Consider the following 12,820-nt stretch of genomic DNA (forward strand, 5'->3'; position numbering starts at 1 on the left):
ACGAAATACTACAACTATTTTAATATTAAATGGATAGGATCATTTATTGGTAATGCATTTTAGGCAACACAAAAAAAAAGCCTGCTGATTTACCAATTGGATAATTTATACTCCTATCCTTCACTATCAAGTGTTCACTTCCTTGTTAAGTGTTATATGTTGCTCTCACCTTTTATCAGCCTATATACTTATTACTACCCCAGAGGAATCTAAATTCCTTATTTTCTTTATTCTATGTTATGTTTCAAGTGTTCATGCCCAGAGTGAGTGGGTACCACTCATACTGACCACCTCTGTTTGGAATATTTCTAATACAGAGGATATGAGTCATTTCTTAAATTGCATAGGAGTGTGAAATGGGTCAGATGGTTTACCATATGGATTGATCCCTTTGATTACCGTATATACTTGAGTAGAAGCCGACACGAATATAAGCCGAGGCCGCTAATTTTACCCCAAAAAACTGTGAAAACGTATTGACTCGAGTATAAGACTAGGGTGGGAAATGCAGCAGCTACTGGTAAATTTCTAAATAAAATTAGATCCTAAAAAAATTATATTAATTGAATATTTATTTACAGTGTGTGTATATAATGAATGCAGTGTGTATGAATGCAGTGTGTGTGTGTGTGTGTATGAGTGCAGTGTGTGTGTATGAGTGCAGTGTGTGTGTATGAATGCAGTGTGTGTATGAATGCAGTGTGTATGTATGAGTGCAGTGTGTGTGTATGAGTGCAGTGTGTGTATATGAATGCAGTGTGAGTGTGTGTAATACAGTGTGTGTTTGTGTTGCAGAGCCTTGGTGGGAGGTGGGCATTTTTATTATTATTTTTTAATTATAATTTTAATACTTTTTTTTATTATTTTTTAGTTTATAATTTGTATTATTTTATTAATATTTTTTTTCGTCCCCCCTCACTGCTTGATACATGGCAGGGCGGGGGGCTCTCATTCCCTGGTGGTCCAGTGGCATTCGCAGTTCAGTGGAGGGGGCTGGCAGAGAGCGTTTACTTACCTCTCCTGCAGCTCCTGTCAGCTCCCTCCTCCTCCGCGCTGGTCCGGTCAGCTCCCTCTGCAAGTCTCGCAGTGTAAGTCTCGCGGCCGGGCTATGACCCCGCGGCTCTTGCGAGACTTACACTGGGAGCTGACAGAGGTGCTGACCGGACCGGCGCGGAGGAGAAGGGAGCTGACAGGAGCTGCAGGAGAGGTAAGTAAACGCTCCCTGCCAGCCCCCTTCCTACACAGCCCCATTATATAAATTGCCATAATAAATTGCCATAATACAGACATTGACTCGAGTATAAGTCGAGTTGGGGTTTTTCAGCACAAAAAATGTGCTGAAAAACTCGACTTATACTCGAGTATATACGGTAATCTGCAAGGTGTGAGAAGTCACACATAAGTGGCCTGGAAGTCTGGTTTAAAAATAAACTGACTCTCTAATTTGCCATATGTCTAGATTCATTCTTAGATAGGAGGTCCTTTGATATGTTAATGACCATTAGCCTTGTGTTCCAGTATCATATCCAAAAGAAACATTAATACCCACAGATGAATAATTAAGCCTAATTTTTATTATATTTAGAATGGGATAAGCACAATCTTCTAATCAAGCCCAAACATGACATGCGGAACTTAACCATAGGAGAAGGGATTGTGATGTCCGCTATATTGGGTCACAAGTAAGGAGTGTGACATATCTATGGAATTGAAAAATGGTAACAAATTCATAGATGCAATTATTATTCCTGTGGCAAGGACATAAAAGGATTGATGTTGGTCTGGAACACAAGGGGGTGGTCACTTATAGTTACTATAGTTACGCATTATCTCCACCTCTGGGCGAGGCTTGGTAATCCACAGGGTATATATCTAATCATACTGAAATGTGTATTGGACTTGCTTGGGGGCCAGAATCTAATTCTGAGTGAGTCACCATCTTCCTTACCAGAGACCCCCTGGACAGAAGTTTTACTTTGAAAACCTGAGTAAGTGATTAGTACTTCTGTTATTTTATCCCTTTTGTTTTCATCTGTTGTTGGTGTAACTAATTTGATTGTCATCTATATTTTTATATGCACTGTGATTATTTTTTGCTCGTAATAAATATTCCTTTATTAAGTTCTGCCTTTGTCTGGTAAAGAATCACATTACCTGAAGAGACTAATTAGTGTGTTGCAATTACATAGATATTGTGATAAGTTGTATTTGGTGGGTTTTTATTATTAAATTACCTAGGGGAACAAGGCAACACATTTATAAATTGTCTTGGTGCTGGCAGCGTTAAAATAGTAATATTTAGGGGGGCGGGGCCTGAGCAGTGCGGAGCAGTCGCATGTCGCTGCTGCTCCAGCTGCTCCAGCTTCTAAACGTACATACCGCCGATTAATGACGAACTGAGGCTTTAAACCAACTTCTTGTGACTCTCAAGCGGCAGGGGTTACCGAGACCAACGTGAAGACACCAAGCAGGTGGATCTTTGCACCGGTTCCGACCCGCCTGAGGTTGCGGCCTACAAGCATGGCGGCGGCGGAGGAGACGGCCGCTCTCCCGCCGCTGAAACAATCTGCAAGACGTTTGTGCCTCCGTTCCCCCCCCATGGACCGGAGGAGGTTATCCCGGTCCCCACCAACTGGACATACGTAAATGCAGGGACTGCAGCTACCCACTCAAGACTGGACTCCGGATGCCCGGGGCCCAGCCACATGGCGGGAACATCATGGTCCGCAGGACCTAAACCCTCGCAACCGCAACCCACAAGCCTGGACCTTATATTCCAGCAATTTTGGGATAAGCTGGAAAGACTCCTTACAAGGCCCCACTCGACACACGGAGGCATGACACAGGGGTCGGGGAAGCGGAGACGGAGCAGGCCCGTCCCAGGCACTACACACCCTCCTGCACCAGCACAGCGCACCGACCGCCCACCTGGGCCGAGGGTCGTCAGGAGATCAACTCCGCAGCATCGGCCACACCACCGGAGACCCAACCGCCGCTGGCGGCGGCAGACTACCGGGGCTTGTCACGGCACCCCAGCGGGGAAAAACTCGGCCTCCATGAGTACCCGAGTTTGTGGCATCAGGATGCAGACCCCACACAAGGCACTGGGCCAGAGGGAAGCCTCACTGTCCCCGCAGCTTACCCGCACTCCAATGTCCATCCAGGTACCAGTCACTACATTGCCACGAGAGGGGATCGGCTGAAGACACGGGCCACGAATTGAGACAGGGTCTGGGAATGTGCTTTCCACCCGGACCGGCACCTGTGGAGAATCGAGCCGCCGCTGCTGAGCACTGCTAGACCTGCATAAATGGACACTATCACAGAACTAACGCTGTATGACTCAGTCCAGCTCATGCCAGAGACTCTCATACCTGCGGAAATTCCCAGCACACATTATGAGTCCTATGGTGGCAACTAGCCTAAAACGCAACTTAAGTAACTATACAATGCCTGTTCATTGATATGCCTTATAACATGACAACATGCCTTACCGCATTTGAACAGGCATATATGTCTACTGACACGAGCCTGATGTCCTAACGTACCTTGCCAACTCAGACGCGCTAAATTAGCCTGTACTACATTTCACTGTATAAGCTTACAACTATGCCACCTTTTATTTTCTGCTGCGTTACTTAGTTAGCATGTTGCCAACCGGATCATATGATCCATAGCGTGTATTTTCAACTAACGAGCCAAAGTTACACATCCAGCAAAGCAACTGTTTTAGTATATCTTAAACCTTGAGGTTTAACCTACTCTGTGCATAGACAGCCCTGGCTAGAGGTTGCTACACAAGACTGCATGCCTCTCTTTTTCTATATATGTAAAATACTGTTTGAGTCTAGCATGTTAATATACTATATAGCATACCGTTTAAATCTATTAACATACACAGTAGGCATGCCTCTAATCAACCAGCTTGCACAACGCAGGACAATTTTACCACTGCTTGATTAAATATCAGTTTATCCACTTACAGGACCTTGTGATCCATAACTTGTATCTTCAACATACATTTTAACGACACAAAATTTAAAAAATTAGGCATCGCTATTCCGGAAATGTAACTTAATATTGCTAAAAGATGTATCCACCCAATGCTGTAAATCACTTGTACTTTCCCCCTGCTTTTCTTCTGTACCCCATCTTATATGCCTTCAATAAAAGAAAGATTGACAAAAAAAAATAAAATAGTAATATTTATATTATTATGGTTAAGTGTGGGTGGTGTTAAGTGGGATTTTATCATTATTTCCGGTCTAGTGTAGACAAATAGTGAACTTTAGCCCTTTTCACCACAACTACGTCACGCACACTCTTGAAGTGACATGGCCCTCTGTGGGGAGCCTCTTCCTGGCTGTGTAAAGAGTTTGGCAGGTACAACGAGGGCAATGCAGATATCAGTGCTTCAACTCATGATGCTTTCATGCGGCCTGTAAGCCTGGACCAAATTTCCTCAAACAGCCTGTCCAGGCCTTGCGAGATGGAGGGCAGCGTGTCTTTGTCTGTAGGTGCTGGTTCCCACCACAGTACTAGAGATGTGTGCCGGGATAACCCCCACTGGCAGGGGGGGAGAGATGGAGGAGACCTGCGGAATCATGGAGGCAAAGACAGCATGTGGAGGAGTCGGCTGCGTCCCCTACACTGTTTATGAATAGACTACTGATAGTCCATAGGTTTGCTTCACACGGGATCTGCCACATACGGCTGGATCTGCAGGTGTACGCTTTTCACCAAGAGCCTACAAGCTACATCTTCACTTCAGGTAAGTAAATGTCATAGGATGCGGGCAGTACGGCTCAGGAAAAGGCTTAATTTAGCAACCCATGGCACGTAGCTCTCAGGCTTTGCGTCCTATCACCATGGCGGTCAGGCTACGCCCCCCCAGGCAACTTTTTTATACTGTACTTTTCTAAATAGACCTACGTTTCTAAGTTTTAGTTTTTTTGCTGCCCACATAAACTTAAACATTGTTTATTTGGCCCATGTTAGCCTTTGAGTTTGACATGCTTGATCTAGACCGATTTCTTTGCGTTTGAACACTAATCTATTGTGTGGAACTGTATCGCCTTGGCAAAATCCAAATAGATCACATCCACTGCAACACCCTGACTTCTACTTACTTTTTCGTAGAATGCAATCAAGTTAGTTTGACATGATCTGTGCTTCATAAAACCATGCAGATTCTTGGTGATATCCACGTTCTTCTCGAGGAATTTTGAATATTATCCCTTAATAAACTTTCAAATACTTTCCCAGCCACAGAAGTTAAGCTCACAGGTCTATAATTTCCAGGCAAGGATTTTGAACCCTTTTCGAATACAGGAACCACATCCGCCTTCCTCCAATCCTCCGGAACACTTCCTGAAAGAAAAGAATCTTGAAAGATTAACCCCTTAGTGACCGCGGATGTATAGGGTACGTCAGCCCAAAAATGGTCGTTAACGACCGCTGATGTACCCTGTATGTCCGTGGCCAAAATGAGCGCAAAGAAACCCGATGGACCCCTTAGCATGCGGCTCCGGCAGTTTGCCGCACGGGCCGGAAAGCGTGGCAGCTACTACCCGGTATTAATGCTTACAAAATTACAAATAATGTTAAAATAAAAGGCAGATAATTGCCACTTAACTTTTTATGTGTGATGAAACTTACCTGGTTCTCAAGCCCTTAGGGAACATCTGAAGAGGCTGCGTGCGCCGAACTGAATAAGCTGTCGCATAGCCCGAATCCCAGCATTGAGAATGCTGTTCGTATTCAAATTCTGTTAAGTAGTGTTCTCCTGGCATCCTCCACATGCCACAGAGTCTTCAATCAGACTGCCATTTCCACCGCTCCAGCGTCTACTGGTGGTCTGTAAATATATGTTTAGTCTACCACTTTGTGGCAGGGCTGCTGTTGTTCCTATATCCACAATAATCACACTTACAGTTTATTATGGAGGATCTAGTAGGGTAGGAATTTCACAAAATGACTTATGGAAAAGTGGCATCCTATGACTTTGCCCGTTTATAGTCACTGAGGTCTTCGCTAGGACTCATTGTACTGCTCATTAAACACCTGAGCTGAACAACTGAAACATCTGAACTCAATAAACAGGAAATCCCTCATGCTTTTGGTCATATAGTGTATATCACAGAGCTTCACAGAAAATATATAATATTAGGTGTTTTAAAAATGTGTTGCACATTCATCAGTGCTGTAGATACTCAATTATTCAGCACTAGATGGTGCTGTGCTTCTGCTTTCTGACTTTTGAAATAGCTTATGTGTTTCTTTTTCTTTGTGTAATTGTTTATATACACCTGTACCAACTACCTAGAGATTGTTACAGACCACGTGCACCCAGTTTCACCAGATTCTTGTGACGGTTTCATCAGGAGAGCAGATGATTCTGATGATCCCTACACTTCAAGTCGGGTGCCATAAAATGATACCATATTGGACTTGACACACAAATAAAGAGCAATTCTCCTTCTGTTTTAGACTTAGATTTTTATTTACTACCGGGTTACACTTTCCCAGTGGGGAATATTGACTTGCTAGCAAACATGTAGGGGGAAGATTGTGTTTTTCTCACACTAGAATTACTAGGGAACAAACTACTCAATTTTCCTTGTTTGGGATGTAACCCGCGGCAACGCTCTGATTGGCTGGAGATCTCGAGACATCAGTCTGCAGCTCATACCCGGTGGAACTGCAGACTGAGGCTGGCTCTCTCCCCGGGCGGACTGACAGGAGGGGCCTCGCACCCGGCGGCACGAAGGGCAAGCCGCCGGGCCCCCTCCTGTGTCGTGTCCTCCGTCATAGACCGAGAACCCGCCATGTGAGTCTGCCCTCAGGCGATTTAGGCGGCCACGAGGCCCCTGACAGCGTGAGGCCTTAGGCGGCCGCCTAAATCGCCTAATTAGAGAGACGCCTCTGCCTGGCCTTATCTTATAGCTAGGATAGCCTTATGCATATCCCACGCATGTTTAAACTCCTTTACTGTGTTAACTTCTACCACTTCAGCTGGAAAGCTATTCCATGCATCCACTACCCTCTCAGTAAAGTACCTTATATACTCGAGTATAAGCTGACCCGAATATAAGCCGAGGCCCCTAATGTTACCACAAAAAACTGGGAAAACTTATTGACTCAAGTATAAGACTAGGGTGGGAAATGCAGCAGCTACTGGTAAATTTCTAAATAAAATTAGATCCTCAAAAAATTATATTAATTGAATATTTATTTACAGTGTGTGTATATAATGAATGCAGTGTGTGTGTATGAGTGCAGTGTGTGTATGAGTGCAGTGTGTGTGTATGAATGCAGTGTGTGTGTGTAGGAGTGCAGTGTGTGTATATGAATAGTGTGTGTAATGAGTGCAGTGTGTGTGTAATGAGTGCAGTGTGTGTGTATGAGTGCAGTGTGTGTTTATGAGTGCAGTGTGTGTATGAGTGCAGTGTGTGGGTATGAATGCAGTGTGTGTGTATGAATGCAGTGTGTATATGAATGCAGTGTGTATATGAATGCAGTGTGAGTGTGTGTGATGCAGTGTGTGTTTGTGTATGTGTTGCAGAGCCTTGGTGGGGGGTGGGCATTTTTATTATTATTATTTTTTTAATTATTATTTTTTTTAAAAAAATTGTTATAATATTATAATTTATATATTTTTTTTGTCCCCCCTCCCTGCTTGATACATGGCAGGGCGGGGGGCTCTCATGCCCTGGTGGTCCAGTGGCATTGGCAGTTCAGTGGAGGGGGGCTGTCAGAGAGCGCTTACCTCTCCTGCAGCTCCCTTCTCCTCCACGCCGGTCCGGTCAGCTCCCTCTGCAAGTCCCAGTGTAAGTCTCGCGAGAGCCGCGCTATGACCCCACGGCTCTCGCGAGACATACAGTGGGAGCTGACCGGACCGGCGTGGAGGAGAAGGGAGCTGACAGGAGCTGCAGGAGAGGTAAGCGCTCTCTGACAGCCCCCCTCCACTGAACTGCCAATGCCACTGGACCACCAGGGAATGAGAGCCCCCCGCCCTGCCATGTATCAAGCAGGGAGGGGGGACAAAAAAAATATATAAATAATAATATTCTAAAATTTTTTACAAAAATAATAATTAAAAAAATAATAATAATAAAAATGCCCACCCCCCACCAAGGCTCTGCAACACATACACAAACACACACTGCATTACACACACTCACACTGCATCACACACACTCACACTGCATTCATATACACACACTGCATTCATACACACACACTGCATTCATACCCTCACACACTGCACTCATACACACACTGCACTCATACACACACTGCACTCATAAACACACACTGCACTCATACACACACACTGCACTCATTACACACACACTGCACTCATTACACACACACTGCACTCATTACACACACACTGCACTCATATACACTCTCCAGACCGGCGCGGAGGAGAAGGGAGCTGACAGGAGCTGCAGGAGAGGTAAGTAAATGCTTCCTGCCTTGGATCAAATATACTGTATCCTAATATACCTGGACACCACAGAAACATTGAGATGTTCACAGAACATTTTTCACTATTGCAGGCTTGATCATCAATAGCCATTTCCCATTCAGGCAGGTCTAATTTTTGCAGCAGATGTCCAAGCCTGGAAAAACAGTCTCCACATCATGGGCAGAATATGCCAGAGGTACAGCTGAGTAGATCTACCATGCTGTTACTTGGTCCAGTGAGCATATGTTTTACAAACATTATCATTTAAATCTCCTGTCCTTTAAGTATCTGACCTTTCGGCCGAAAATGCTTCAATCAGTTGAATTTTAGCCGCGCTGTTGTTCTTGCTCAGGTATATGTTAGGTGTTGTCAAAAAAGGTACATATGACTTTCCCCTCTTTCATAAACTTAATATTTTTGCATTATATGATGGCCTTACCATTTCTTTGCTACAAAACTACCCCTCCAAGGAAGAGGTCATATTTCTATAGCGTTACCATGTGTTAGCAATATATTCTCGAATATTACAGTATTTCTAGCACACAGTCATCTTTATGATGGTATTATATTTTTTGTATTTGTCTTTGTGATCCAAGTAATTCTAAACATTACCACACATATATTATGAGAATGATTATTGTAGGTGTATGCTGGAACAAATGGCTGTGCCAAAAACTTCAGATTTACCACATCCAATTTTCTTCATCCTTTAGTGAGCTTTTCATGATTCCTTACCACTATCAGTTCATCTAAATGTCACTGATATGTCTGTTAAACACTATGAACGGTGCAACCCATTGACATATTACCACAGTCATCTAATTCTCTTTATACATAGTTACATAGTAATCTAGGTTGAAAAACAAGACTAAGACCAAGTTCAACCTTTACGTATGGCCTTGCAGCTGTTATCGCCAAATATAATCAACTTTAACATTCCAATACTATACTATTTTACGCTATGTTAGCTATTTGATTTTTTTACACAGAGCATACTCTTGGAGATTCTGCCTGAATACAGGCCATTCTATTCTATATATATTTAAACGTATTCTGAGTGGTTTCCACTTTTCTTGTATATTTGTATATTTTCTTAGGTGGTTGTGAAGTACACCTGGGATCACTTCCAGTCATACGTTTTTTCACCTTTAGTTTATATACTCTCCTTTTGTTTTTACATAACCAACTTAAATGCCAGATCCGTCAACAGAAAAAAAAAACCACATGAATATTATGAGTTGGAAGGACATGAAAAGTGCAGGCTACATTGGTCCCATGAAAAGATAACCTAGAAAACTCCCAGTGCACTTCATAGTCTACAATGCTATTTTTTGGGGGGTAGTTTCTTTTGGTGGACCTGACATGAAGGGTGGCTTATATTTGACATTTGCGGTTGATAAATCTTAACCAAAGGCTCTTGGGAAAGTGCTTTCAATCGGCAGCTATATTGGAGGTGAACATGACTTATATAGAGTGTATACGTGTCAGTGTCCCTCTACCTAATTAATTATTTTTAATATCAACTTAAACAGCTATGAATGACATTATAGAAAATTAACCCTGTTAAAAACTAAATACATACTCCAGAGGTCCTACAACTTGTCTTTTGTTGTTGTTTTGTTTTTTTACAGAAATGTACATGAAAATGACCAAGTAATAAAATACAAAAGATTATTTTATTCATATTGGAATTTGAGATATGATGGAGGTCTACACAACAAATTACTTCAAAAAAGATTACAATCTCCATTCACTCAAGCAAAAGAAAGGTAGCCGAGATCAAAATGTGAATATTGTTGTTGTGAATACCAATACCTGCTTTATGGAAACAAAACAAAACAGGAAACCTCTGGTTTGGTATTTTGTACATTTTATAATTGTCAAGCTATAATGCAATTTCTGTTCCATATCAAAGAAATCTGATTTTCTCAGTTAATGAAAATATAATAGTGGTATAGGGATTTTAAATATTTTACATAAAACATAAAATAGCTATTTAATTTTATACTTGCCTGCTTTTTTTTTTTTTTTTTTTTTGTATTATCAGTTCGTATTTAAAATGAAGTCTGGTGCAGAAATCGATTATTTTATCACGGTGCCAAGTTAATAACGTTGAATGGAAAAAAATAAGTAATTGAAATAATGTGGATATAATATATAAACTTCAGAAAGCAGAATCATATAATAAATTCAAATTATTTTTTTAGCCACAATTCTGGTACATATGGTACTCTGAATGCCAATACAATTTTTTTTTCTTCTGTATTTCTAAAATTGAGTTACTTTAAAACTAATTTTTCTTTTTTTCAATTTTATATTTTTATTGAGGCACAATTGATGGGATACAGAATAGAGAGAGGGAAATGTGCATTCTGAGTACAGTATAGGGTGCAATAACAATGGTAGCTATAATTTCCAGTACATTTGTGTCTCTTTTTTTTTTTTTTATATGGTTATGATTTAACGATGCGTTTCGTTAAATCATAACCATTTGAGCGATATGCAATATGCAATATGAGTCGCTTAACATAAACTTGTTGTAGCAGGTTAAGTGAAGGAGCTGCATGGCATGCGCGACCCCTCCAGCATATATGGTTATGTAGGGGCTCGCCGGTTAAGCATTACAGGCCAGGGCTGATATGTGAAGACCTAACAGAGTCAAATCTAGCAGGTCTACCAGTATGTCTAGTGCTAAAATGCTGTAAATACTCTACGGTTTGAGCCTTCTGGCGGGAAGCTTTCTGTCTCATGGTGTTACGGCTTGTATAGTCTGCACTATAGTGTCTGAGGCACGGCATGTTATGTTATAGGGTCGCATTTATACAGCGCGGTGTGTGAATACGCCGTGCCTTCAGGGTACCAGATAAGTGTACACAAACAAAATTATAAACATATATCAAGAAACATCAAAGGTATTTCAGTTGACTCGTTACACTAAGAAACATGGTACTTGCGGTGCAGGATATTAGGCATGCATAGAGGTTTGCTCAGTGTCCACAAGAGTGTCCAGTCGCTCAGTGAGTCCCTGAGCGGTCTCTGTTTATGTCCCGTTGTGGCGAGTTTACAAGGCCCCCAGCAGGGTCTCCTTCACCCGACGCCTTTTTTGTTTAAGCGGTGTGTGTCTGGCGCTGGACTTCTGCTTCCCGCTGCTGTGCGGGTGTCCGTGCGCGTGTCCCTCCAGCCCCAGGCTGGCTTGGTGGCCTGCATCTTCTTGCCACAAACTCGGCTACCACTTGGGTCCGGGGTTTCCTCCATGTGTGGGAGTGACGGGGGAGCTGGTCTTTTTCTGTCGCTTGCATGGCTTGTTCCTCTGCCAGTGTGGTCCATGCTTTTGGGTTCTCTGCCCTTTGGCCTGCCGCCCGGGTGGGCTCGGTTGCGCGTGGGTGAGTAGTTGAGGCGACGTTATGCCCGAGGGTATACCCTCAACTTCCTGCCATCCGCGGGTCCGCTCCCCCAGCGTCGGTGGTGCAGGCGTCCTGGGTCAGGCTGCTTGTTGCCGCTTCCTGAGTGTGTCCCAGATGCGGATCAGTATCGCCTCTAGACTCTGTAGAGGTGCTTTTCTTGGCGGTTGTGTCGATTGCGTGTTCACCATGTGGGCCTTGTTGCCGGCCGCCATTTTAGGTGCTCCCTGTAAGGGTCTGCAGCCCTGCAGTTCAGGATCAAGCTTGTGCTGTTTGCTATGTGAGTCGAGTGAGGACCGGGATGACCCCCACTGGTCCAGGGCGGGGGGGGGAAGGAGACGATTGTGCAGAGGGATCCACACTCGGTTTTAAAATATAATAGTGGTATAGGGATTTTAAATATTTTACATAAAACATAAAATAGCTATTTAATTTTAAACTTGCCTGCTTTTTTTTTTGTATTATCAGTTCGTATTTAAAATGAAGTCTGGTGCAGAAATAGATTATTTTATCACGGTGCCAAGTTAATAACGTTGAATGGAAAAAAATAAGTAATTGAAATAATCGATTTCAGACATGCTTTTCTGTCGCTTGCATGGCTTGTTCCTCTGCCAGTGTGGTCCATGCTTTTGGGTTCTCTGCCCTTTGGCCTGCCGCCCGGGTGGGCTCGGTTGCGCGTGGGTGAGTAGTTGAGGCGACGTTATGCCCGAGGGTATACCCTCAACTTCCTGCCATCCGCGGGTCCGCTCCCCCAGCATCGGTGGTGCAGGCGTCCTGGGTCAGGCTGCTTGTTGCCGCTTCCTGAGTGTGTCCCAGATGCGGATCAGTATCGCCTCTAGACTTTGTATAGGTGCTTTTCTTGGCGGTTGTGTCGATTGCGTGTTCACCATGTGGGCCTTGTTGCCGGCCGCCATTTTAGGTGCTCCCTGTAAGGGTCTGCAGCCCT

General features: G+C 43.4%; 1 protein-coding gene across 1 annotated transcript in view; it reads left to right on the forward strand.

Moving 5' to 3' along the window:
• The window catches only part of STPG1 (sperm tail PG-rich repeat containing 1), a 144,756-nt gene that overhangs the window by 17,203 nt on the left and 114,733 nt on the right, over positions 1-12,820 (forward strand). The window contains exon 2 of the mRNA XM_063444564.1: positions 10,105-10,242. Coding sequence (XP_063300634.1) covers positions 10,173-10,242 — 70 coding nt within the window. The 5' untranslated portion in view covers positions 10,105-10,172. The remainder of the gene's footprint in view (positions 1-10,104; positions 10,243-12,820) is intronic.

Source organism: Pelobates fuscus, chromosome 1 (assembly GCF_036172605.1).
Source record: "Pelobates fuscus isolate aPelFus1 chromosome 1, aPelFus1.pri, whole genome shotgun sequence".
NCBI lineage: Eukaryota > Metazoa > Chordata > Amphibia > Anura > Pelobatidae > Pelobates > Pelobates fuscus.